This window comes from Camelus ferus, chromosome 4 (assembly GCF_009834535.1).
Source record: "Camelus ferus isolate YT-003-E chromosome 4, BCGSAC_Cfer_1.0, whole genome shotgun sequence".
NCBI lineage: Eukaryota > Metazoa > Chordata > Mammalia > Artiodactyla > Camelidae > Camelus > Camelus ferus.
Window position 1 is genome coordinate 19110475 of NC_045699.1, and position 26435 is coordinate 19136909.

Here is a 26435-nt window from a genome sequence, read left to right on the forward strand (position 1 = left end):
TCCGTGTAAGACATACTGGATTCTGAAGATGTAGTAAGAAAGTAAGATATCTCAATTTTAAAAATATTGATTGTGTTGAAATGATAATATTTTGAATAGATTGGGTTAAAAGTAAACTATTTAAAGTAACTTTACCTGTTTTTTTTTCTTTTTAATGGGGCTACTAGAAAATTTAAAATAATGTGTGGTTCTCATTCATGGCTGGCATTCTATTTGTATTGGATGGTGCTATTCTAAGGTACTTGTTGCATCCTTAAAGTTCCATCACCCATTTTAGGATTATCTGAGTCACAGATGGCTTTGATTAGGTGCATGTCAGGAAAAGGGCTTGGCAGTTTAGATTTGTTAGAGACCTATGTTCTGTCTGTGGCAACGTTACGTACATTGTTCTCTGAGCTTCAGATGTTTCATCTGCATAGTGGGGACATTGGATCAGATATTCTTCATGACCCCTTTTGATTAAAAAAATTCTATAATTCTAGGTTGGCACCAACTATTGTTAATTTTTCCTGGGTTCCACTGAAAGGTCTCTGTTGCTCCCTTTACCAAATATCGGAAAAAGTGTGGATTATTTCCTTTTACTTCTGGTCCTTTAGTCTTTCCTGGAGTGGAAAAACTTTAGAGTTCAGATAGATTAAGGAAACTTTCTTGCTCCCTTTTCTTTATTTGTTGGCCCCAGCTGGGCTTGTTTGAGTCTGTTCCTGAGCGAGGTGGCCAAGGCAGCTCCTGAAATGGTACAAGTATCAGAGAGCTTGGAGAAGAGGTCTCATTTTTTTTGGTTCATGACTGTGGAGACTACTTTTGAATACCCCATGCAGCATTTTTGTGGAAGGTTTCCTTGTAAATTAGGAAAATCTAAAACATTCACCTTGAACCAACAGTATTTTTATAATAACAAAGATGAAAAGTAACTATAACAAGTTTATACCATCTTAAGGCTTTTCTGATACACAAATCTCCAAATGAGACAAAAACAGGGCTGTTTCTAAAGGTACTTGTTCATACGCGGTCCTAGCCGTGTGAGCAGTGCTGGTGGCGATCGCTTCCCCTGGGGGTCGGGAGGCTGACCAGGATGCTCAGAAACAGCGGTGGCGGCAGCAGTATTTACGTACAGGGTTGGACTTACGAACGACAGAGCTGCATGCTGATTGTTGCCTGGAAACCAGCTTTCAATTGAAACAGTGATGAGTTCTCTGTATGTCTAATTCTCTTTCTCTTCTTCCTGGTGTGCTCTCTGAATACTGTGTATTTTAGTTTCTGGGATCAAAATTGGGTTGGTGTAAAAAATTAATAAAAATAATTCTATGCCATTTCTCGGTATAGTTACACTGAAAAGCACTAGCATGGAGTTTTGTTGATGTGACGATATCTGTTGATTAGAAGTGACCCAGCTGGTTTGTAAGGACTGTATGTGGGCATATGAATAATTGATACACTACTTAATTTTTTAAAATCGAAGTGTAGTTGGTTTACAATGTTTCAGATGTACAGCAAAGTGACTCAGTTATACACATGCATACATATATATTTTTTCAGATTCTTTTCCATTATATGTTGTTATGAGAAATTGAATATAGTTCCCTGTGCTATACAGTAGGTACTTGTTTATTTCATAGATAGTGGTGTGTTAATCTGTTTATCCTAAACTTCTTATCCCTCCCCTGCCCTTTCCCCTCCCTACACTACTTAATTTTTGACAACTCAAACAGCTGCCCTTTATCCACCTGTAAATAGAATAATATGGTCATGTATTCATGACTGTAAAATATAGAAACTCACTATAAATTACAATTTCAAATTATTATCTATTTATCATCTACCTGCATAATGAGGTATAAAGTTTAATTAAGCATTCATTTATATACTCAGTATTCGTTTAATAAATGTTTGAATGCCTACCATGGAGCAGGCGGGATACGAGAGGTACCAGGAACGTAGCAGTGAACAAGATAGAAAAAGGTTCCGAGCTTGATTGATGACACAGGCAATAAACTCAGCAACAAGTGTGTTGACTACAGATGACAATAAGAGATGGGAAAGGCATGCATGTGATGAGAGAAACTGTGAGAGGGGAGCAGGGATGGGGTTGTTCTACGTAAGGATGATCAGTGGAAGTCTACGGAGGCAGCATTTGAAGTGAGACGTGAGAGACTAAAGGAGCCTAGACTTTGAGTGTAGAAATGGCTTCATGTGGTCCCTGGTGGGTAGTGTTCTCAGCACTGAAGTGGTTCTGCTATGTGTGACGCTACTTGTGTGCAAGAGTCATATTCTGAATTGACCCAGGAACCAATGAGGAAAGATAGTATCCTGGCCTTAGAGCACAGCCTTGGAGCCCCCTGTAAGGTCAGGTATTAACCCCTTAACTGCTGGGTGATTGGGAGGTGCAGGGAGGGCTCAGAGGAGGGACTGGGTTGGCTCTGAGGGCTTGGGGGCCACAGCCATGCACCTATTATGGAATGGAAGTGTTTCAGTATTTAAACAAGCAGCATGGTGTATGTGATGGCTGCCCATCAGCCATGGTTGGGTGTGATTTTATGATCCAGGGAATTTTGACAGTTAACCAATTGTAGTTACAAATTATTTAAAAAATTCTGGCCAATTCACATAGTTTATTAGAGAAAAGGAAGGGTTAAATTCCTGTTTCAATGCTGGGCAGGCAGTCATGATTTTATAGTCCGGGTCACATTTTGAGGAGGTAGCAAACTGGATGTATTCTTCCCAAGAAGCTAACTAACCTAACTTTTTTTTTTATTTTAATAGGCGACATCACTGTCCACACATCCCTACTAAGATTTATGATAAAACAGAGAAACCATGTCTTCTCTCCGAATATACCGAGAACTACCCTCTCTATCACTCTTACCTGCCCAGAGAGTCCTTCAAGCCCAGGCTGGAGTACCAGAAAGGGTGCACGCCAATGGAAGGGCTGACCACGTCGAGGTGAGGGCAACAGTGTGAATATATGAATGTACAACACGAATGGAGTAATGTACAGTATTAAGGTAATGTTCAATAATATTGCAGTAATGTGCACTGTCAAGATGTACTATTACTGCCTTAATGTTAATTTATTCTATCTCTGAAAAAAAGTCCTGCATTTATTAGCCTGTTTAAATTTTCCCCGCACCCTCTTGAAGAGAATGGATTCTTGCTTGGGTGTGGGAGGAAGGCAAGATTAAATTGATCTATGCAAGAGCTGGAGGTTAAGTAAAGTAATAAAGAGAAATAATAACTAGCAAAAGGGGGCTGCTGCAGAAAAAGGAGTTTTGGGCTTTTGCACATAAGCTCCAGGTCAGCTTGGGTGGTGGTAGTGATGTTGGTAGTGGTAAAAGAGAACCTGAGTGATTTTGGAACCATACTGTAGATTTTGGACTAGGATCCCCTTGAGTGTTCTTCAAGAATATGAACAAAGAATATTTACTTTTAAATTACTCTTGACTTTTAAACTCTGGTTCTATAGATCCAGGACTGTGCAGAGGCTGAATCCCCTGTCTCAGGGTGTCACGGCTGCAGCAGTGTCTGTATTGACAGGGTGGGGAACGTGGCCAATCTCAGGATTGTTCTGCATGCTACAAGGCTCTGACAGAATCTGCTGTTGACAACTCAGTGACCTTCAGGTGGTGACCTGTGTCTGGTGACTCAGTGGAGTAGAAACATCTTTGAGAGTGACGGGCAGCATTTCACGTTGTGTAGCTTAGTCCCCAGATGAGACCCGAGAGATGGACCTGTTCTCTGCTTCTGATGTTTCTCCTCCCTTCGGGGCAGAATTGCTGTGAGGTGGAGATGAAATTGTTGCAGCACAACGCTCACACATTTCATGGTAAATTTTCTCCCTGTTGCTCCCCCTTTCTCTCATAATTTTGTGCTTTTCTAGTGAAGGTTGCAGATGGCCCAGGCTAAGCAGAACACTAATTCATCCTGCCCCCAGGTTTCCCCCAGGATAGGCCTGGAAACATCCCCTGTTGAGGACGTGAGTGGAGACATAGAGTGTTCTACTAAAAGCTGCTGTCTTCTAGATCCTAAGGAAGAAGTCCTGTGTCTGGGTTATGGGGCAGAAAAGACCCACAAGGGGAGGAATGAAGCCAAGGGATTCCTGGGCTTGGTGGGAACCTCTGGGCAGGTGCAGCTTGAGAATGGGAGGGAGTCGAGGGTCTTGTCTGACTCTTGACTTGAGTCAGACCACTTTTACACTGAGTAGTTATCTTGAATGATTTGGTGTAAGCATGAGGTTTCTGGGTCCTGCTTCATGAGAAAAAGTTGTAACCTACACAACCTGTTCTTCAACCTGTGACTTACTAAACAATATGAACTTTAAAGTTTGGGCTTCGATTGACCAAGGAAACAGCATCCTTAGTTTCTAAGTGTCTAAATATGACAGCAAGAGAAGTGGACCTTTCCGGAGCCTTGCTTTTCCTTTTAAGAAGCCATGGTCAACGCTGATGAAAAGAACTACGCTTGTGTGTAAGAGACGTGTGATTGGTAGAAAAGAAGAGCAATGTTGAGGAGTGGCTTGCAGATCTCACATTCAGCTTCTAGATACTGGTCTTCACATCTCTTTATACCCAATTTACAGGGAATCAAGAGCATCTTATGGAAGGTAAAGCATAGGTTGGCTTCAGGTGCTGTTATATTAGGAATATGTTTCCTGTCCTAGAAATATTTGGATACTTTGAGGGTTGGATGTTGAGGGATGCTTTTGTTTGTTGCCCAGATGCTTTGGAGAATGAAGACACATCCTTTCTCTGGAGCAGGAGCCCTGCCCCATGCCCTGCGCTGAGGCCCCAGGAGAGCCCCGCATGCCCGCCCTCTTCCCAATGGTGCTATGCAAAACAAAAACTTGCCCTTTGACCTGTCTTAAATTATCCTTGCCTTGTGTCACTTACAGCAATAAACATACCACCCGGAAGGGCCCTCTGTCCCTGCCAGAGCCAGAATAACAAAATCATTCATGTTAAGATGTGGCCAGAGTGGAGGCATGCAGATACTGAAAGAATTTCCAAAACTAGTTGTTAATGATCATAAGGGCCTTAAAAAGAAGTGGCAGCATTAAGGTTACCCATGGGAAAGAAAAAGAACAGAAATCCTTCTCTTCTGTCTTTCATTTCCTTCCCCAGAAAGAGGGTGGAGGGAGATGATAAGAAGCTGTTTCTTCTCTCCCCAGTACCTCAATTTCATCATTTCACAGCTCTGTGCCTGCTGTGCTGGGCACTAGTTTTTAGAGGGCCATAGTTTCGTTCTCAGTCTCTCAGGATGCCTTTTTTTTTTTTTTTTTTAAGCTCCAGTGGGCTCAAAAAAGTAAGATAAATTAACAAAAATCAGGATTTTACCAACCATCTTTTGCGAACCTTCTAAACTCTGCAGAAACTCTCGTCCATATATGTGTACTTACAACAAACTGTGCCCCATTAGGAAGTGTAGAGATGCTGTCATCTGGGTGCTCAACCAGAGGGTGCTGGGGAACGGCATGGGTCAGCCCTGTGTCTGTCCACCCCTGTGTCTGCGTGGATGGCCACCCTTCTGCCCTTAGAACTCTTGTCAGACTGTCCCACCTACTTCCCTATCTAAGGGTGGACTCAGCTTAGTTTCTGAGATTGGACATGGGGTTGCCACCTGTCGCATGGAAAAGTCATGTGGCCCAGGGCTTGGCTGGGTTTGGTGATTAAGCCCAGACACAAAAAACACCTGGTTTCTGGAAAGGTTATCATCTCAGCATGAGGCATGACTACAGCTGCATACAACTCTTACTGACTGTAAATCTTGGGGATTTACAGCAGGTGCTGGGAGGGGAATGCTTGTGCTTTGCAGCCGTCCTTGATATTGAGTTGTTTCTTGCAGCCCTTGGTAATTCCCTCGCATACGATCTGCCTTTGGTTCGGATAGACATGAGATCAATTTATGAATAGGAGGTTTACACTTCGAGCCTCATTTCCCCTCAGGCATGTCACTATGTGAAACACTTGGGCCCCATTTTGGGACGTTATTTTGTTAGCTAAGTGAGATTCCCTAATGATGGGCCAAGTGGATAGCCTCAGAAGAGAGAGATACGTCGTCAAGATGGTGTTAGACCTGGATTCTAAAGGGAGCGAGGGCATGGGTGGGATGAAATGGAGGTGCAGAAGGGGAGGATGGAATAGGGTTCACACTTGATGAGTTTGGCTGCAGGGAAGAGGGCAGAAAGTTGGGGGCACAGATTTCTTCATTTATTGGCAAGACTGATAAAGTAGGAGGAAGAGCTAAAAGAGAAAGGGCATTTGGAATCCTCTCCAAAAGCCAAGAAGCAAGCAAGAAAGTTGATAGTAGGCTTGAGTCTTTCCCTCCCTACTGAATTTTACACAATTTATGTTCAAATACGTACTTCTCTACTCACAGCTATACCACTGGAGATACTTTCTCACTTCTATTGACTGAGCCTGAAAATTAATGAAGACATTAATTGCTTCAGTAAAAGTTCTCGGTACTAGACTTGCCTGCATAATTTAAAAGCCTTTGATGTGTGTCTTTAATTAAAGTTGGGGACATTTTGGCCATTATTTCTTCAATTTTTTTTGTCCCTGAGACCGTTCATTTCTTTCCCCCAATCTTTTTCTCTCTGTCCTTCAGATTGGACAGCTTCTATTCCTCTATTTTCAAGTTCACTGAGTCTTCCTCTGCCTCCATTCTGCTATTAAGCTGATCCAGTGAATGCTTTTATTTCAGATACTTTGTTTTTCAGTTTTAGAATTTGGATGTGGTTCTTTATATATATATTTTCTGCATCTCTTGTGATTTCCTGTCTTTTCATTCATTGTGACCTTGTTTTCCTTTTTGTACCTGAGCATAGTTAAAATAGCTGCTTTATAATCCCTGTCTGCTAATTGCAACATCTGGGTCTGCTTGGGGTTGGTCTTCATGATTATCTTCTTTTTTTCCTTGAGACTGGGTCACATTTTCTGTAAGTACATCAAATAGTTTTGGATTGATCCTGTACATTGTTAATGTTATGTTGTGGAGACTCTGGATTTTTTTACATTCCTCTGAAGAGGTTTTTTTTTGTGTGTTTTTTCTGTTTTACAAGCAGGTAGTAGGTTGATTGGGCTTAAAATGCAAACTCTGTGTCTTGGGTGTCAGTTCAAATTTCAGTTCAGTTCTTTATCTTTAGCATGATTGCCTAAAGTCTGTCCCATGCATGTGAGGTCAGCCAGAGATTTGGGCCCAGTTTATAAACAGAATTTGAGCCTTCCTGTCTCTGTTCTCTCCTTTTCAGGATTCCTTCCTCACTTTCCGGCATCTGTGGTTGTCTCAAACTTTGTCCTCTGGTTCTTCAGTCAAGAAAGATGGAAGGTTTTCTGTTCACATTTTAGCTGCCCTGCCTGGCACAGATTGGAGCCTGCCTTCAGATTGGAAATGCTGGGGAAAAAAAAAAAAGGGAACTTACACAGACTCACCCAGTACCATTCTCCTCTTCACCTGTTGGTTCTACTTCAGAATCTGCCTGTCTTGGTTGCTCTTTAGTGCTCACAGGTAGTTGCTTTTCATATTTTGTCCAGAGTTTATATGAAACAGTGACAGATGTTATCTTCAGCTTTAGTGTAGTTTGGGAGATGAGAGAGTAGAGAGGGAGACGGGTACAGTCAGCCCTCCAGCTCTGTGGGTTCCACATCCATGGATTCAACTAAATGTGGATTGAAAATAAGTAATTTCAGAAAGTTCCAAAAAGCCAAACTTGAATTTGCCATGCACTGGCAATTATTGACATAGCCTTTATATTGTATTGGATATTATAAGTAATCTAGAGATGATTTAAAGTGTACGAGGGAGTATCTGTAGGTTATATGCAAATTCTATACCATTTCATATAAGGGACTTGAGCATCCATGGATTTTGGTATCTACAGGAGGTCCTGGAATTAGTCCCCCACAGATACCAACGGGTGTCTGTACTGTGTAATTTAAATTCTGGAGGCATATACTTGGAGCCCCATCTGTCACAGGGAAGATAAGAAGGGCTCAGTATGTCCTTATCAAGGTCAGGGGCACAAAGCAAGCCCCATGAATCAGTCTAGGGATCTTTCTTAGTGTACTGGAATGGGCTCCTCTGCCTGTCTGCGGTGACATAATGGTTTCTTCAGAGGATTTCTGTAACCTGGGGGAGTTTCAGGATTAGGTGTGGGAGTCACAGAATCAAATCAATTGACACACAAAGAGCAAAGCCCCATAGAAGAGATGAAGAGGACAAATCATGAGGAGGAGTATCAAAGGAGTCAAGGGAGAGAGTATTACAAAAATGAGTGAGAGGATGGATGCTGTGAAGATGGTGCATGGGGATAAAGGCCCCGGGAGTAATGACTGGGTTTGGAAATAAGGTGGTACTTTGGAGGGCTTGGCTCGAGCGAGGAGTGAGTAGAATCAGATTTGACGGGTGGAGCATGAGTAAGGGATGAGGAGGGCAAGTCTGTATCTGTAGACAGCCCTTTCTAGAGGAGAGAAGGGGAGGGGAAAGGACCAGAGGGAAGTGGACTCCTGTGATGATTGTTTTAGTTTATTGTTTTCATATAAAAATGAGGAAGTCTGGAGCATGTTTAAATACTAACAGAAAGGATCCAGTAGGAAGAAAGGTTAAACCACTGACGGGCTCCTCAGGGAGGGGTCCTTGAGAAAGAGAGAGGAGATTTAAGGCAGAGGTAAAGAAGACTGGCTTTAGGTAAGATGGGGAACTCTTTGTTGAGGTATAATTGATGTACAATATTATACAAGTTACAGGTGTATAATATAGTGATTCATAATTTTTAAAGGTTATACTCCATTTATAGATATTTAAAAATATTGGCTCTATTCCCTGTATTGTATAATATATCTTTGTAGTTTATTTTACACATAATAGTTTGTACCTCTTAATCCCCTACCCCTATATTGCCCTCCCCTCTTCCCTCTCCACTGGTAACTACAAGTTTGTTCTATCTATGCATCTGTTTCTTTTTTTGTCATATTCACTGGTTTGTTGCAATTTTTAGATTCAACACATGTATGTGATATCATACCATATTTGTTTTTCTCTGTCTGACTTTATTTCACTTAGACGAATGTCCTCCAAGTCCATCCATGATGTTGCAAATGGCAAAAGTTCATTCTTTTTTATGGCTGAGTAGTATTCCAGTGTATATATGTACATACCACATCTTTATCCAGTCATCTGTTGATGATGATCAACATGACGATGAACACACTTAGGTTGACTCTATATCTTGGCAATTGTAAATAGTGCTACTGTAAACATTGGGGTGCAAGCATCTTTTCAAATTAGTGTTTTTGTTTCTTTCATTGTAATTGCTGGGTCATATGGTAGTTCCATTTTTAGTTTTTTGAGAAACCTTCATACTATTGTCCACAGTGGCTGCACCAATTTACATTCCTATCAACAGTGTAGGAGGGTTTCCTTTTCTCCACATCCTCGCCAACATTTGTTGTTTGTATTCTTTCTGCTGATAGCCATTCTGACAGGTGTGAGGTGATATCTCATTGTGGTTTTGATTTGCATTTCCTTGACAATTAGCGTTGTTGAGCATCTTTTTGTGTGCCTGTTGGCCATCTGCATGTCTTCTTTGGAAAAAATGTCTGTTTGGATCTTTTGCCCATTTTTTAATCAGGGTTGTTTTTTTTTTGAAGTTGATTTGTATGAGCTAGTTATATACATTGGGTATTAACCCCTTATCGGTCATATCTTTTGCAAATATTTTCTCCCATTCTGTACATTATCTTTTCATTTTGTCGATAGTTTCCTTTGCTGTGCAAAAACTTTTAAGTTTAATTAGGTCTCGTTTGTTTTTGTTTTTATTTCCTTTGCTTTAGGAGACAGATCCAAAAAAAATATTGCTACAATTTATGTCAAAGAGCATTTTGTCTATGTTTTCCTCTAGGAATTTTATGGCTTCTGGTCTTTCATTTAGAACTTTAATCCATTTTGAGTTTATTTTTGTATATGGTGTCAGAGAATGTTCTGATTTCATTGTTTTACACCAGGCTGTCCTGTTTTCCCAGAACCATTTATTGAAGAGACTGTCTTTTCTCCATTGTGTATTCTTGCCTCCTTTGTCGTAGACTGATTGACCATCTGCTGTGCATGGGCTTATTTCTGGACAGCAACTTGTCTTAAAATCGATTCCATTTAATATTATTGACTATTTGGGCATACTAATAAATTCTGAAGTTTGCATTGGTCAACATTAAAAATGGATTAAAAAAGAAGTATTGCGTGGCCCCTTTATCATGGTGAAAATAGCCTCTTCTCACTTCCAGGCTCATGACCCTTGTTAGCTGTTACGTTATAGTTTCTTTCCTTTTGCCAGACTCCTGTCAAAAGCCTTTCTTTAGCTTTACCCTAATGACTGGAAATCAAACTGTTACGACTTCCCAGCAGGCCCACTTTAACCTTTCCTTAACTCATAGTTTAACTCGGGGCCTTCCACGTTAGATAAGTTTTATGGCTACGCATCTAAAAGAAACTTAATATCTTTGACCAGTTGTTTTCTTGGTTCACAGTCAGAATAGGGACAGGCACCAGGAAATAGACCACAGGAAGAGAGGGAAGTGTTCTGAAAAAGAAAAAAATAAAAGCTACTAAATTTGAGCAATTTCTGGGAAGAATAAAATACTTTTACGTGAACTGGAAGGCTGTAAGATTATGTGAGGTTGGGGACACGCAGTTATGTTGTGGTTAATGATAGGTTTCCGTGAATGTTCTCAACATAAAAACATGAGGAGACACATAAATTCTGATTAAACTCACTCTTAGGTCACAGTAAATATTTTTGGATGGAGGATAAATGAATTAAACTTTAAACTTTTTTCTTCTCTTCAGAGGTAGATCACCAACCCCCGCCCCCAGCCCCGCCAAATCATTTGCCTTAGTTATAGCTGGTCAGTAAATTCAACTGTAGATGTCCTTTTAGAACAGAACTTGAGTTTTGTGCTGGAAAGGAGAGTCAGTTGACAATTTCATTCCTTAAACGTGGTAAACAAGAATTTTGCTGCATCGCGTTTTGCTTTTGAGAAATCAAGCTTCAGGAAAGTCCATGGATTGGTGAGTTTGGCTGTGGGCGTTTATTAGTTTTCCTGTAGAAATAGCAGAAATGGGGATATCAGCACATTTTAGTTGCCAGAGAGATGGGGCACCCTGGTAGGAAGGTTCTTGCAGCATCTCTGGGGGGAAGTTGGTTCCCTGAGTAGACGCTAACAGCAGGAGAGGCTGTCACGGCCTGTGTGCAAGGGTCCCAGGGTGCTGTGGGCCTGTGACAGGAGACTGCTGCTGGCTGCTCTGGGGTTGGGAGGGGGCCCCACGGGGCAGCTGAGGCATCATCCTTGTCCCTCATGACCCCTGCCCCTGGTATCCCATGACACTCTTTCTTGGGAGCAAAGAGGGCTGGACCCTTGGGTCACCATCAGTGAGCACAGGTTTGTAAGGAGCTGTGTGGTCTCAGGCTGCCTCCAGACCCCACTCCACCGCTTTGCAGTTAACAGGTTTTCAGGGCTTTTCCGTTTCTCTCTGCAGCCTAGGGCCTGAGGTTCCCAGCTCCCTGCTGCAGTGGGGTTAGCACTGAACAGACACCAGCCTGAGGTCCTTGCACACTAAGAAGGGTGGAAGCGTGGAGCTGACTCTTGGGTTCTTGCTCAGCCCGTTCCCTCCAGCCGCCTCAGGTCCCTGGGCTTCCTCTTGCTGTTGGCCGACCTGCCCCCCACCCCACTCCCCCAGGGAGCCCAGGCCACAGGCCGGGTAACTGCTGCTGAGATGTATTTTTAAACCTACCCAGAGGGTGTTACCAGGAGTTCAACTGAAGCATCTCCTATTTCCCCCTTCAAGCCCTAGAGAGACTAATTCCCTGCTTCCTAATTCCCTCCTCCCATCCTACCAAGCATTTTCAGGCCCCGGTTTGGGTTTATTGACAACCATGTGTATAATTCATGCAAGACAGGTTACAGCGGAGCGTGTTACCTCTGCTAGTCAAGCATGGCTCAGTCACGCTGCTCCAGATTTCAGCCGGGAAGTAGGTTTTATTAGTGTTTGGGCCTGATGTTTTCCTGTCCGGAAACCTTCCCCTTCCCTTGGCGAGGCTGTTTTGGCAAGCACCGTCAGGGAAAACCTACCTTCCCCTTGTCCAGTTGGATGACTAGGTTCCAGGCAAAGACAGGCTGTTGTGTGAAGCAGAAGCCCTTGGGGCGGGGTTGGGGGTGGTGGAGGGAGATGTTTGCTCAAGAGAGTTTGCCTGGGGCAGCAGGAGGCTGAGACCACCCTGGTGGGCGGTGCGTACCCAGGCTGAGCCCTGCTGTTGCAGGGTACTCCGTGGTGGTGGTGGTGGTGGTGGTGCCGCCGCGCAGTGGCATCACCTTTAGGACTGGGATGCTTTGGGAAGGGACTACTTCCTGTTCAGTGAAGAGCATCATGCCTTTTCTATCCCATTGTTTTCATGTACCCTGAAATAATGGGGGTACTGATGCCAGAAAGCCAAGGAATGAAAGATGCATTATCTCCATTTCTTGTCCTTTTCTTCTGGGTTTTCTGTAAGATCAAGTAGAGGAAGGAGGTAAATGTAAATATCAGCAGGAGCTATTGGGAGCGCAGAGGAGGAGGAGGTGGTACCTGAAAAATGCGAGTTAGCTCCACAGTGAGCAGGTTGGTGAGGAAGGTGGGGAGAGCTGGCGCAGGAGAGAGACCTTCTCAGTGGTCCAGAGTGGTGCGAGGGGAGAGCGGAGAGATGGGGTTGGGGAGAAAGGCGGTGGCAGGTCCAGGAAAACTTCCATACCGTGCTAGAAAGTTGGGCTTTATCTGGAAGATTTTTAAGCTGGGGAGTGAAGTGGTCGGATTTTTGTTTTAGAGAGTTTGCTTTGGCCTCACTTGGAGGATTGAAGTAGGAGAGGTGGAAGGATGCAGGGAGCCCAGGTGATAGGTGTCACATGACCACCTGAGAAATGCTCAGCCTGGACCTAGGGGGAAAGACAGACCAACGAGGTGGGGGAGGGCCCGTGCTTGGTGAATGACTGTCTGGAGCCATGGGGGTTGGGAAGGGGCAAATCCAGGCACCTGACTTGGATGAGAAGTGAGTGGTGGTGCCTTCCTTGAAAGTGGGAAACGAGAGGAGGTGCAGTTAAGGGATAAAAGAGAAGGTGACTTGTCAGCAAGCATTTGTAGAATTGGGTGGAATGGAAACCATGAGTCTGATTCCCAGGCAAGGGCCCCATGACACGTGCTTATACTTTCCTTACAGGAGAGATTTTGGGCCTCACAAAGTGTTACCCATGAAGATCCACCAGCCCAACCAGTTTGTCCCAAGTGAAGAGCATATGGATCTGCTCACAACGTATAAACAAGATTACAACCCCTACCCTATCTGTCGCATGGACCTCATCAAACCTCGGGACAGCAAATACCCATGTGGTGATAAGATGGAGTGCCTACCTACTTATAAAGGTGGGAGCGTGCTTGAGGGGGAGGAGGGGCTGTGCCAGTGTGCAGGTCAGGAAATGGGTTTTATACACCGCCCCCCAACCCCCTGCCATAATGTTGAAGTTCGGCAAACGACTTTCTGTGGCTGAATCTGGCCTGTAGCCTGTTTTGGTACAGCTGGAGAACTAAGAGTGGCTTTAAAATTTTTGAATGATTTAAAAAAAAAAATGAGAAAAAGGCCGTTATTTTAGGGCATGTGTATGAGATATGAAATTCAAAGTTCAGGGTTCATAAGTCTGTTCTATTGAAACACAGCCACACCCACTTGTTTTATGCATCACCTGTGGCTACCTGTGTGCTACCACGGCGAAGTTGAGTAGCTATGACAGAGACCGAAGACATTTAATATCTGGTCTCATAGAAAATATATGCCAACACCTGCCTCAGCTTGCTGTTTGTATCCTATATTGGGGAAGCATTTCAAGTTTAAGCTAAGTTGGGTTCTGCCACTGATGGATTCATTCATGCATTTAAAAATTTATTAAAATGTAACATACAGAAAAATGTACAAATATGATTATACAGACCAGTGAATTTTGAGTGAACATACATACAAATAGGACCCAGATTGAGAAATATGGCACTGATACTCCCATCCAGTAACTGTCCCCATCCAGGATAGAATCGTCATGCTGACTTTTAACATCATAAATTAGTTTTGTCAATTTTGAACTTCAAATAAATGAGTTGCATTCATTCTGTACTGAGCATCTACTGCATTCCAGGCACGGTGTTAGGAGCTGGGAAGGGAGCATCATGACCTGCCCGTGACTTCATAGTCTAGCAGGGGAGAGAGGATGTGGAGCTGTAAGTGTGGTGCGAGCCATGTAGCAGTTGCCCACTCTCTGGAGTGCAAGCCGTGAGGCTGAGACCCTGGGAATGGAGGCCAGGCTTGTGCCAGTAACTTTGCAGCTTTTGATGCACATGGTTGTCCAAAGAATATGTGCTAACCTGTTGCTGTCGCATGTTTGTGGATCTCTAAATGACTGTGACGAGAGTGGTTTTATTCAGCCAAGCCAAGGCTTAGCAGAGGGGAGGTGGGGAGGCTGGAGGGGATGCAGCCATCTTCCTGAAGCCCTTACAGGAGCTCCAAGTCTGTTATTCTGGAAGATTGCTCATGTGACTGAGCGTCTCTGCCTTTCTTTTTCCTTTTATCCTTTACCTTTGTGTCGTCCTTTTCCATTCTTCCAGAGCCACCTTCTGCCAAGCCACATCGTCAAACCCCCGAGTGGCTCCACCTTCATGTCCTCCGACATCCAGTCCTGGCTTGCTCTCTATTTATGTGACAGTCCTGGCCTCGTTGGGACCTCCCGCCCACCGACGCCTCAGTCTCCCTTCTCACTGTCAGCCCTTCCGGTGTCTGTTCTCCGTGTAGCCTACTCCCTGTTAGGTAGCCTATCTTTACTCCCCCACTCTCCTGTCCTCCTGTTGCTTCCTCCTGGCAACAACCTAACCCCGCCTTCCCCCCATCGATACCTGGACACAGCTGAGCATCTCTCCAGTCTTGTCAGCGTGTATCTGTTGTCCACAGAAAGGAACCAGAGAGGTCTTTTGAAAATGGAAATGGCAGTTGTATCTGATCTCTTCTCTACTTACAGCTCCTCAAATAATTGTTTCTTAGGATAAAATTGCAAACCTTTACCAACTCCTGAGATGCCTTTCAAATTTTGGCTCCTCCTCTTTGAACTCCTCTACTCCGGCCACAGGAACTTCTTTCAGGTCCTTTCCTCCATTTCCTTTCTGTCTCGGGGCATTTTGCACTGCTAGGCCCTCTATATGGAGCACTCCTCCCTTCCCCCATCCAGTCCTCATCCTTCAGCGAGTGGTGGAAACATCACCCCTTCAGAGGGCCTCCCAGGCCTTCCCCAGTGCCAGACCAGACACACCCTGTTAGATGTTCTAAGAGTGACTTGTGTTCCTCATTTTGTAATTCACTGTGTAATTTTGTTTAACATTGTCTTCTTGGCCATCCTGCAAACCCCAAGAGGGCAGAGATCTCTTTCCTTGCCAGTTGCCCTCAAGAAGGCAGGCACCGTGGCAGACGCTTTACGAAGGAGTCAGCGCGAGTTGGGTGCGTGGTGGAACGGCACTCATGCCTCTGCAGGGCTCCTTTGTCTTCCTCTTATCCGATGTTTCTGGAGGGCAAAAAATGGGCACTGAGCAGGTAGGAAAAAAGAGGGCAAAGCCAGGGCCCTAACCTTCAGCAGGGGAGGGGGCAGGATTGCCGTGGTGCACATCCAGCTACATCCTCTCCTTTCCACATCCTCTCTGTGGGTCACCCAGATTTATGAATCTTGGCAAAGTTAGAGGCTCTTCAGAGCAACTGCCTGCTCTGCTCCATTTCCCTTCCCCTGCTGGCCCTAGGTGCAAGGAGAGGTCTGGGGTGAGAAATGCTCCTTGCCTTACTTAGAAGTTGGCAAGGATGGAGTAGCCCAGTGGCATGGTTTGAAGGGCAGTCCCCCCAGTCCTCCTACAAAATACTTACCCCTCAGAGCAAACACACAGAAAAAGAAAACAATCTAATACTTAAGCTTTAATCTGTCCCACATTCCTCCCCTTCTCCAAACAGTTACATCTCAGATTGCCCTCTGCAAACCAGAGAGCAGAATTCTCCTGCTAAAATTGCATCATGGCTAACTTTTTCCTATTGAGAAAGTTAACATCGAGAAAGCCCTATTCTTTCCTCTTTAATTCTTCTTAAACTTCTGGCCCCTGCTGACTGCTTATCTGCTTACACAGAATTAATGAGCAAACACCAGTGAGGTATCAGCCGGACTGTTCTGAACCAGGCATGCTTAGACCTTCAGTTCTGTTCTGGCTCCATGTGTGCTTGAGGGTGGATTTCATTGTTCTCTGCGATTCAGGCTTAAAAACAAAGAAAGCAGCTTGTAGCCAAAGGAAACGTATTTGTAGTTAGAATTGACCTAGAGGTGCCAGTTTGCAACCTATCTGTCTTACTAGTTTTTTTTTTTTTTGAGTAATACTTATCAGATTCCATTAATTTAAATGATTTATTTGTTCCCTTCCTACCCTATGATAATGGCTTTCGAAACTGGGCCTAGAATGCCAAACATGTATTCTCAGTTTTTAACACAGGGGATGCCTCAAAGAAGGTGTATTTAGTGAGGGAATAAATGAATGAGTGGTTCTAGGTGACACAGTTTGGCATTAGATTTACACAGATCCCCACTCAACCTGTTACTCTGTGGGTCCAGGCCAAGTGTAGGAGTGAAGCTTGGGGAAGACCCACGACATTTACTCTGCCCTTTGGTTGGTCCTGCACAACCTCATGCATGTTTGAGGAGCCACATCCTTGCCTTATCTCTTGGTTTATTACTCATTTGGTGACTTGTTCCTCTCATGGAAATTTGCTTCCGTAAGTCTTCCGTTCATGGTTTTATGGCCATATATTGATTCTCCTTCCAAAGGGGGTGGAAAAAAGAAACCTAAGATCAAGGTCTTTAAGTATGTGTATTTCAGTGGGTGCATCTGTATTATGTCTGTATGCTCTGCTTACTGTGATTCCATAGGAAAAATATGCAAACTTTTCTCTTTCTGCTCTTATGGCCAGCGCCTTTACTGGGCTTGAGAAAACCACCAGTAAAATATGCTCCAGCAGCATTTGGTTGTAATTTTGACATTTTCAAAACACTGTGCAATTGGAAAGATTGAGAGTGTAATTACTTGATGCTCAGCTTTAGGTTTAGCTAAGTTTTTTTTTTTTTAAGACATTATTGAACAGAATCCCTTTTAAAGAGATTCTTGCCAATTAACCACATGACACTCTGGCCCTGAAGGGCTTGTCCTGATGGCTTTTCAGGCATGTGAATAGTTTGTCTTGTGGAATTCTGAGGTTTTCAGGGTCCTGTGCAGGTTTTTTTTTTTTAATAATATATGCTGGATGGAGGAAGTTAGGAGGTTGGATAATAATGTGGTTTCAACTGTATTGTTAGGTATCAGAAATCACACGAGGCAACTTTCAGTTTAGGAACCTGTTTTCTTAACACTTCATCCATCACGGAAGAGGGCCAGGAAACCCTGTCCTCCCACCCCCGTGCACCTCGAGGCAGAGTGTAGGCACCTACAGGTAGATGCCCCTGTTTCAGCGAGGCTTGAAGTCTGAGGGGGAAACATGTGGTTTGTATTCAGCAAGATGGTTCCTTCTAAAGCCCCTAATGTTTTCAAGATGCTGATAGAGCCATTAATGGCTCTTGGAGAAAGATTAGATTTTCAATTAAAATGAAGCCAATTTAAAATAAATAGTTGGTAGTATTATTAGCCTAAAATAAGCTTAAGAGGGTGCCTGGGGGTGGGAATGTCAGGACTTACAGAGTGGTAGAGTGAGGAGCTTGACAAATTCTCTTCCCCAAAAAAGCAACAATAAAACTGGACAAAATAGTAAAAATCAACCATTTTAGGGGTCTGGAAATCAACCAAAGGCATACAACAAATTGAGAAGCATTTATTCAAGAAAAACTACTAAACCTTGCTTATGAACAGTGGGAGTGTGTGTTATTTTATCCTGGGGCTGCTTCTGTCACCCCCCCGCCCCAGTTCCATCTGTGTGGTGGTTCTGCCTGGGCAGGCTAGGCTGTGAAAACCAGCAGCTCTGCTGCCAGTGGGGGCTGATTGGAGTAAAGTGCATACCCGGGCATTTCAGTAAAAACAGTAGTGATCTCAATAGCAAAAAATCAGGAAGACAACTTCTGCAGTTAGTCTGAGGTTGCAGTACTAGTTGGAGCAAGCAGCAGGCCAGTAGACCAGTCAGATTTAACAAGGAGATCCAGAGCGTGAGACAGACACAGAGTGGGCCTTGATAAACTCATACATACTCTTTGTGGTCTGGAAGACTGATCATATGGGCAAAGCAGTGTGCAGAGTCAAGAGAGATCAGAGAAAGGGCCTAGAAAGGGCCTACTCATCTTTCCTGACTGAATATGATGCCTAGCGCATGTGCGGAGGAGATGTGGCCAGCCCAGCAGAAAACAAAACCCAGGGAAGACTCGTAAACTGCCTAATCTTTGACCGTGTTCTCCAACCCATACACGGATCCATTAGTAAGTGGTGAAAACCTTAGTGGCTTCAGGTGCTTAAATATAACTTCTAAGTTAATTGTAGGCTGATGACTAGATTACGCTGGTATAGGGTGGCTCTAAGGAAATAGACTTAAAAATAAAATAATTTAAAAAAGAAAAAAACTGAGCCAAGACATCAGTGGCCACGCATTGCAGGGGAGATAAGACTCTAGAATTAGTGCTGGCAAGTCATTAAACAAACAGCAGAAAATACTTCCCAGTGGGAGATGAGAAACCAGAGTTGCTGCATCATATTATCTAAAGTGCTGAGTTTTTAATGATTCACTGAGTCATAAAAAGAAGTAGGGAAGTGTGATTCATGAATAGTTTCTATTATTTTTTCCTATCTCTGAAGGGGCCCAGATGTTAGACTTGGCAGAAAAATATTTCAAAATAGGTATTACATGTATGTTCAAAGAACAACAGGAAACCACAGTTAAATAAATTATGACAACAATTTCCCATCAAATAGGGAATACTATAGAAGGAAATCATAAAAAAGAATGGAATGAAAACTATAGTTGAAAGGCCAATAATCAAAATAAAAAATTCATTAGAAGTGCTTATTAGCAGATATGAGCTGGCAGAAGAAAGAATCAGTGAAGATGGATATATCAAGAGAGGTTATCCAATCTGAAGAATGAGAAACAATTGATAAAAATGAACAGAAACTCCAAGATTTGTAAGATACCATTAAGTGTGGCAACAGACAGGTAATGGGAGTCTTAGAAGGAGAAGAAAGGGGCAGAAAAATATTTAACTGTCAGAGCTCCTAAATTTCATGAAAAGTATTACTCTGTACATCCAAGAAGCACAATCTAAATAGAGTAAATGCAAAGAGATCCACACCTAGTCACATGATAGTCAAACTGTTGAAAGCCAAAGGTCTGGAAAAAGCAAAAGAGAAACAACTCATCACATACAGGGAAATGAAAATAATTAATTTTCATCAGAAATAGTGGAGGGCTGAAGGCAGTGGGATGACATATTCAAAGTACTGAAGGGAAAAAAGAATTCTGTCAACCAAGAATTCTGTAACTAGTAAAAGATTATGCTTCAAAAATGACAGAAAAAGATACTGCCAGATAAAAAAAGACTGGGTGAATTTGTAGCTCACTGACTTGGCTTGCGAGAAATAATGAAGTCATTCAGGTTGAAAGAAAATAATGCAGAATGGTAACACAAATCCACACAAAGAAATAAAGAGCACTGATAAAGGTCATTATGGAGGTAAATACATACTTTTCTTTTAATTAAAAGGCAGTTACAGAACCAATAATTGTAAAACTGAGGTTTATGCCAGGAATACAATGTTGGTTTAACATCAGTAAACAAATTAATGTAATACACCATATTAATAAATTAGAAGGCAAACCTACATGATTGAAAGTCACAGAGAAAGCATTTGACAAGATCTGATACCCATAAAAGCTCTCAACAAGCTAGGAATAGAAGGAAACTTCCTCAGCTTGATAAAGGGCTTCCACAGAAAACCCTGTAGCTAACATCATATATAACGTGGTAAGACTTTCTCCCTAAAGTTGGTATGAAGGCTAGGATGTCACCTCTCACCAGTTTCATTCAACAGTGTATTGGAGGTTCTGGCCAGTGCAGTAAAGCAAGAAAAACAAATGCATCTAGATTAGAGAGGAAGAAATAAAACTGTCTTTATTCCCAGATAAGATAATCCTAAGGAATCCACAAAAAACTATGAGAATATGAATTCAGGAACGTGTCGGTGTTGAAGATTAATAGATAGAAATAAATTGTATTTCTATGTATTAGCATTGAAAATCTGAAAACAAAATTCAGAAAACAGTTTTCTTCACAATAGCTTCAAAATAAATAAAATATTTGGGATAAATTTTTTAAAAAGCAGTGTAAGACTTGTACACTGAAAAGTACAAAATAGTGCTGAGAGAAGTTAAATAATATCTAAACAGATGATGAGAGTCATCTTATCATAGACTGGATGTTCATAGATTGGAAAATTTTGATATAGGTAAGATGGAGTTTTACCCAAATTGGTTTATAGATTCAATGCTATTCCTATCAAAATTCCAGCAGGGTTTTTGTTGTTGTCATTTGTAGGTTGTCATTTTGTTTTGCTTATGGTTTCCTTTGCTGTGCAAAAGCTTACAAGTTTAATTAGGCCCTATTTGTTCATTTTTGCCCTTATTCCTTTTGCCTGGATAGACTGCCCTAGGAGAACATTGCTCAGATTTATGTCAAAATGTTTTGCATGTGTTTTCTTCTAGGAGATTTATAGTGTCTTGTCTTATATTTAAGTCTTTAAGCCATTTTGAGTTTATTTTTGTGTATGGAGTGAGGGAGTGTTTTAACTTCATTGATTTACATGCTACTTGTCCAGTTTTCCCAATACCACTTGCTGAAGAGACTGTCTTTTTCTCCACTGTGTATTCTTGCCTCCTTTGTTGAAGATTGATTTACCATAGGTCTGTGGGTTTATTTCTGGGCTCTCTATTCTGTTCCATTGATCCATATGTCTGCTTTTATGTCAATACCACACTGTTTTGATTACTGTAGCTCTGTAGTATTGTCTGAAGTCTGAGAGGGTTATTCCTCCAGCATCGTTCTTTTTCTTCAAAAGTGCTTTGGTAATTCTGGGTCTTGTGTGATTCCATATAAATTTTAGGATTGTCTGTTCTAGTTCTGTGAAAAATATCCTGGTTAATTTGATAGGGATTGCATTAAATCTGTAGATTGCCTTGGACAGTATGGCCATTTTAATGAAATTGATTCTTCCAATCCAAGAGCATAGGATATCTTTCCGTTTCTTTAAGTCATCTTTAATTTCCTTAATCAGTGTTTTGTAGTTCTCCATGTATAATCTTTCATCTCCTTGGTCAGATTTCTTCCTCAGTATTTTATTGTTTTGAATGCGATTTTAAAAGGGATTGTTTCTTTACTTTCTTTTTCTGCTAATTCATTGTTAGTGTAAAGAAATGCAACTGATATTTGTTAATCTTGTGTCCTGCTACCTTGCCAGTTTCTTTTATCAGCTCTAGTAGTTTTTCTGTGGCGCTTTTAAGGTTTTCTATGTATAGTATCATGTCCGCATAGAGTGACAATTCTCATATTCACATAGTCTCTTCCAATTTGGATCCCTTTTATTTCTTTTTCTTGCCTGAGTGCTGTGGTTAGGGTTTCCAAGACTATGTTAAATACAGGTGGTGGGAGTGGGCATCCTTGTCTTGTTCCAGATTTTAGTGGGAAGGCTTTCAGTTTTTCACCATTGACTATTAGGCTGGCTGTGGGTTTGTCATGAATAGCTTTTATTATGTTGAAATATGTTCCATCTATACCCACTTTGGTAAGAGTTTTTATCATAAATGGGTGTTGAGTTTTATCAAATGGTTTTTCTGCATCTATTGAGGTGATCATGCAGTTTTTGTCCTTTCTTTTGTTGATGTGGTGTATCACATTGATTGATTTGCATATGTTGAACCACCCTTGTGTCCCTGGGATGAATCCAACTTGATCATGGTGTATGATCTTTTTTATGTGCTGTTGGATTCTGTTTGCTAATCCTTTGTTGAGGATTTTGATTACAGATAGTTGCACAGTTCTGTAAAAGCTATTGAATTGTGTATGTAAGATGGTGCATTTTATGTTACACAGCTTATACCTCAGTGAAGCTGTTTTTTGTTTTTTAAGTGTGCCTATGGACTCCACTGGTTTTGGCTATATACTTCCAAGACTCCTGGGAAGCTGCTTTGGTTCTAATCCTTTGTAAACTTGTAAGCAAGAGAATTCCCTGTGGATTCAGAGAGTTTGCTAGGGTTCCATATTGGTTACTTTAGATGTAGTGATTGATGGACATGATGGGGGCAGTGTAGGACTTGGATGTTAGCCACGTATTATGAACAGAATGGCAACAGTGTAAGAGTGGCTGAATGGCAGGCTTGCTGTTTTATTTTACCTGAATTTCCAATTGCATAGCTGCTCGGAGGATCTGTGTGGTGAAGCTACTGTGAAAGCCTCCGCAGTGCTGTCTGAGGCTGACATCTGCTCCTCAGGATGCATGGGGGTCGTCTCTAGAGCAGAGGTCCTTTGGGTGCAGGCCTCGTGTTAGCGTGGCCATCCCAGTTCCACAGCAGAAGTTCCTCTTGAGACGGACATCCCCTAGGTATAGCTGGCCAGCCTTTTCATTTTTAATAAGTGAAATACAGTGCTTCTGTGATATGGGCTGTCAGAAGAGCCTGACTTTGGAGTAAACTGTGTAGTTCAAACTCTAGCTCTTAGCACCATAGCCATGTGACTTTTGGGACAGTTTCTGAGCTTTGCTTTTGGAAATCTGTAAAATGGAGACAGTCGTATCATTACAAAGAGTTATTAATGAAGATGAAACATAATTGTGTATAAAAAGCCCTGAGCATAATTGGCTGACATAGTCAGCGTCCCTTAATTGTCAGACCCAGATAGTAGAGTGGATTAGAGCATGGATTCTGGATGTGGATTTGCATCGATGCTTTTCTGCTAATAGCCAAGTGACTTTGGGCAAGTTCCCTATTTTTTCTGTGGCTCTGTTTCTGCATCTATAAAATCCCACCTTATTAGGGATGTCTGAAGATTAAAAGAGTTAATATAGAAAGCATTTAAAATACTGCCTATCACATAATCAGCTCCGCTGTTCTCTCACCAGCCAACACAGTGCCCTGATGCTCTTGGGGTGCCATATTTGATTTATGTGATTATATGTGTAGACTACAGGGACGTGATGGCAGTCACCCAATCGACAGCCAGGGTTGTGAATCCCCTGTCTCACTATACCCAGTGCTCCCTTCTCTCTCTGCTGATTCACAGAGGGCACCTTCTTCCCAGAGGAATGAAACTGTTTTTGGATCAGGTAAACCAGTGGTTACACTCTCCTGTTGGAATCAGTTTTCTGGCTCCTCCCATAGCTGTGGACCCTCTAAAATCCCTGCGTGCAGCATTGGTATGATGAGACTCCTGTGAATTTGTTCTGTGCAACAGCCTGCGTAAAGCTGAGGCATCACGCCCTTGGTTGAGGTGGTGGCAGCGATCTGCTCTGTTCTTCCTTTGTTCCTGGAACACCTCACTGGAGACTGGCTTGTGGCTTTGGGGCTCCTTGGAATACATGCAGGTTGAGTGACTTGATTTATGAGTAACTACCACTTCTGCTTTATTTTCAGCCGATTATTTACCCTGGAACCAACCAAGACGAGAACTGCTTCGTCCGCCACAGAACTACCAGCCGGCATCAACCAAGTTTGATAGTAGAACCACACACCAGGACGACTACTCCATGAAGGGCCTAGTGAATACCGTGAGCTGTAAGCCTCCGGCGGTGCCCAAGCTCTGTCACGTCCCCCTGGAGGATCTGACCAACTACAAGATGAGCTACATGGCCCACCCTTTGGAGAAGCGCTTTGTCTATGAGCCGGAGAAGTTCAGACCCTCTGAAATCCCCTTCGAAAGCTTCACCACCCACAAAGAATCATACCGAGGCTTGATGGGGGAGGCAGCCAAGAGCTTGAAGCCTCCAGCCAGGCCTTGTGGGCGAGACACGCCTTTCTCAACCACCACCGAGTTTCGTGATAAGTACCAAGCTTGGCCAACGCCCCAGGTGTTCTCCAGAGCTCCCGCCGCCTACGTCCCTCCTGAAGAGAAGATGGATCTTCTGACAACAGTGCAGGCCCACTACACATACCCTAAGGGGGCCCCAGCTCAGCCCTGCCGACCAGCGCGCTCAGTCAAGAAGGGTGGCCACTTCGAAAGCTCCACCACGACCAAAGACGACTACAAGCAGTGGGCCAGCGTGCGCACAGGGCCGGTCAGGCCCGTACCCCAGCTGAACCTCCCCACCGAGCCCTTGGACTGCCTGACCACCACACGAGCCCACTACGTGCCCCACCCACCCATCGCTACCAAAAGCTGTAAGCCCCCCTGGGCTGGCCCCCGAGGAAACATCCCTGTGGAGGGCCAGACCACGTACACCATCAGCTTCACGCCTAAGGAAATGAGCAGGTGCCTGGCTTCGTACCCGGAGCCCCCCGGCTACATCTTTGAGGAAACAGATGCTTTGGGGCACAGAATATACAGGCCAATTTCCCAGACAGGCTCTCGGCGGAGCAGCTGTCTTTCTGTGGGTGATTCGGAAAATCCCAACCAGCAGGAGTTGGCAGTCTCAGCTTGATTGTTAAAAATTATAATTTAGAAATTGCACAGTACTTTTAAAAGCAGATGATTGAGTTATTTGTTGGACCAAAAAAAAAAATTCCTCAAAATGAAAAAAAATCTTCGTCATCATTTCCAGGACGCTTGAATAAAATGAGAATTAGTTGACTCAAGGAAAATGACATTTAATCATTGGTTAATTAGTCCCCTTAACCCTTCCCCAACTGTCTCCCCCTCTGGGGCCCTTTACCCTTGTGCTCATGAAATCAAAGCTGGTCTCTGAGGTTTCCCCCCACCCAGAAGTATTTTATTAACTTAATCATTGTATAAATTGACATTATGATTAACCCTTGCCAAGTATGAAGTGCCAAAGAATAAACTTTATTTTGGGGGGATTGAATGTGCAGGTATGTGCATTCACCCCACATGCTGTCTCTGCAGAGAGCAGGCTGTGTTCCTTGTGACCTTTGGGCAGATTTCAGGCTAACCTTCTCATTGCCTTCCTGTACTGATGGGAGTGCCTTGGGCCTGGTCTGGAGTCTTGTTTTAGGTTCTCTCTGCCCAGGGTTGCGTCACACATCATTTTTTAACCTCTTCACATTGTGATATACCAGCAAGAACAGTATTCTCTGACGTGCTGTGGGTCTAGTCATGAGAGATGGAGGGGGAGGAAGAGACTATGGCGGTCCCAGGGGAACATGGACCTGCCAGACCACTCCCACCCCAAACCAGTGCAGGCTCTGAGTCCAGGGAGGGCCAGTGGGGACCCTTGGCAACCAGGCAGTCAGCAGCCGGCCCTTGGGCTGTGAGCTCTTCCAAATGCTCAGAACCTGGAAAAAAATGGGTTGGGATCTACATCGTGTTACACGGTTGATCTGGATGGCATCTGGATGCCTGCCCTGTGGGGTAAAGAAGCTCCGAGAGATTATACACCTTGCCTAGGGTCACAGAGCTTGGAACACCAAAGCCACGATTGGAACCCAGGTCTTCTGTTTCAAGATCCAGGGCTCTTGGCTTCCCAACACCAGGCACCTCCCATCTGGGATGTCGTGGACCTCGTGGCTCCACAAACCACATCAGACCACGTTGTCTCTGTTTGAACTCCTTTCTGAAGTCTGTTCAGCTAAAGGGAACTATGAAGTGGGGTAGGTTTCATTATTTGTGTTTCATCATTTTTCACAAATCAAAGAAATCTTGGCACTTGATTTGAAAACCAAATGGTGCTAAAATGCTTATAAAAATGCAGCAACCTCTTAAGCGCCAGCCCCTTGGCCTCTACTATGGCTTCCCCAGAGAACAACTGTAAATTTTTTGATCTGTCCCTGCTAATATTTTCCTTCACATTCCTAAATAATGTACATATACTGCTGTCTGTTGACTCATCGACTTGAGACCTGGTCTGTTTTGGTGGATTAGGAGTTCTAATTCTTATACATTCCTTTCTTCTCTCCCCCTTCTTCTCATTATAGTTACATGACAGTGTGTGGTTGTATCAAAGCTAATAAGCTTTTATAATGTTTCTGATGAGTAGGAGGAAGACTGAAGAAGGATGGATGGACCTGGCTGACTGAGGAGCACTGAGCCCTCTTAGGGTGAGAAATTTCCTCTGAGCCCTTCCTTTGTGACATTTGGGGTGACCTCCGGGGTGACCCCAGGCTAGCTGAGCCACCCAGGGCATCCCTGCCTTGCCTGTCTCTCTAGGATGTAAGGAATTGGCGCTTCCCC

General features: G+C 43.3%; 1 protein-coding gene across 2 annotated transcripts; it reads left to right on the top strand.

The window, feature by feature from the left end:
• On the top strand, positions 1–25059 carry SAXO1 (stabilizer of axonemal microtubules 1). 2 transcript variants are annotated; one of them, XM_006180382.2, is made up of 4 exons: positions 1–41; positions 2761–2940; positions 13235–13437; positions 23726–25059. In XM_006180382.2, exons 2-4 carry the CDS (start codon positions 2918–2920, stop codon positions 24727–24729), a joined length of 1230 nt encoding a protein of 409 aa, XP_006180444.1. In that variant the 5' UTR covers positions 1–41; positions 2761–2917; the 3' UTR covers positions 24730–25059. The 2 variants fall into 2 exon arrangements, with proteins under 2 accessions (XP_006180444.1, XP_032333520.1); XM_032477629.1 differs by lacking the exons at positions 1–41; positions 2761–2940 and adding an exon at positions 10957–11055.
• The last annotated feature ends 1376 nt before the right edge of the window (positions 25060–26435 follow it).

Bases quoted from the DNA above. Each gene is read 5' to 3' on its own strand.
- SAXO1 (XM_006180382.2), top strand. From the start codon at position 2,918: ATGGAAGGGCTGACCACGTCGAG. The intron at 2,941-13,234 runs GTGAGGGCAACA...CTTTCCTTACAG, and splicing joins GAAGGGCTGACCACGTCGAG to GAGAGATTTTGGGCCTCACA. The intron at 13,438-23,725 runs GTGGGAGCGTGC...CTTTATTTTCAG, and splicing joins GTGCCTACCTACTTATAAAG to CCGATTATTTACCCTGGAAC.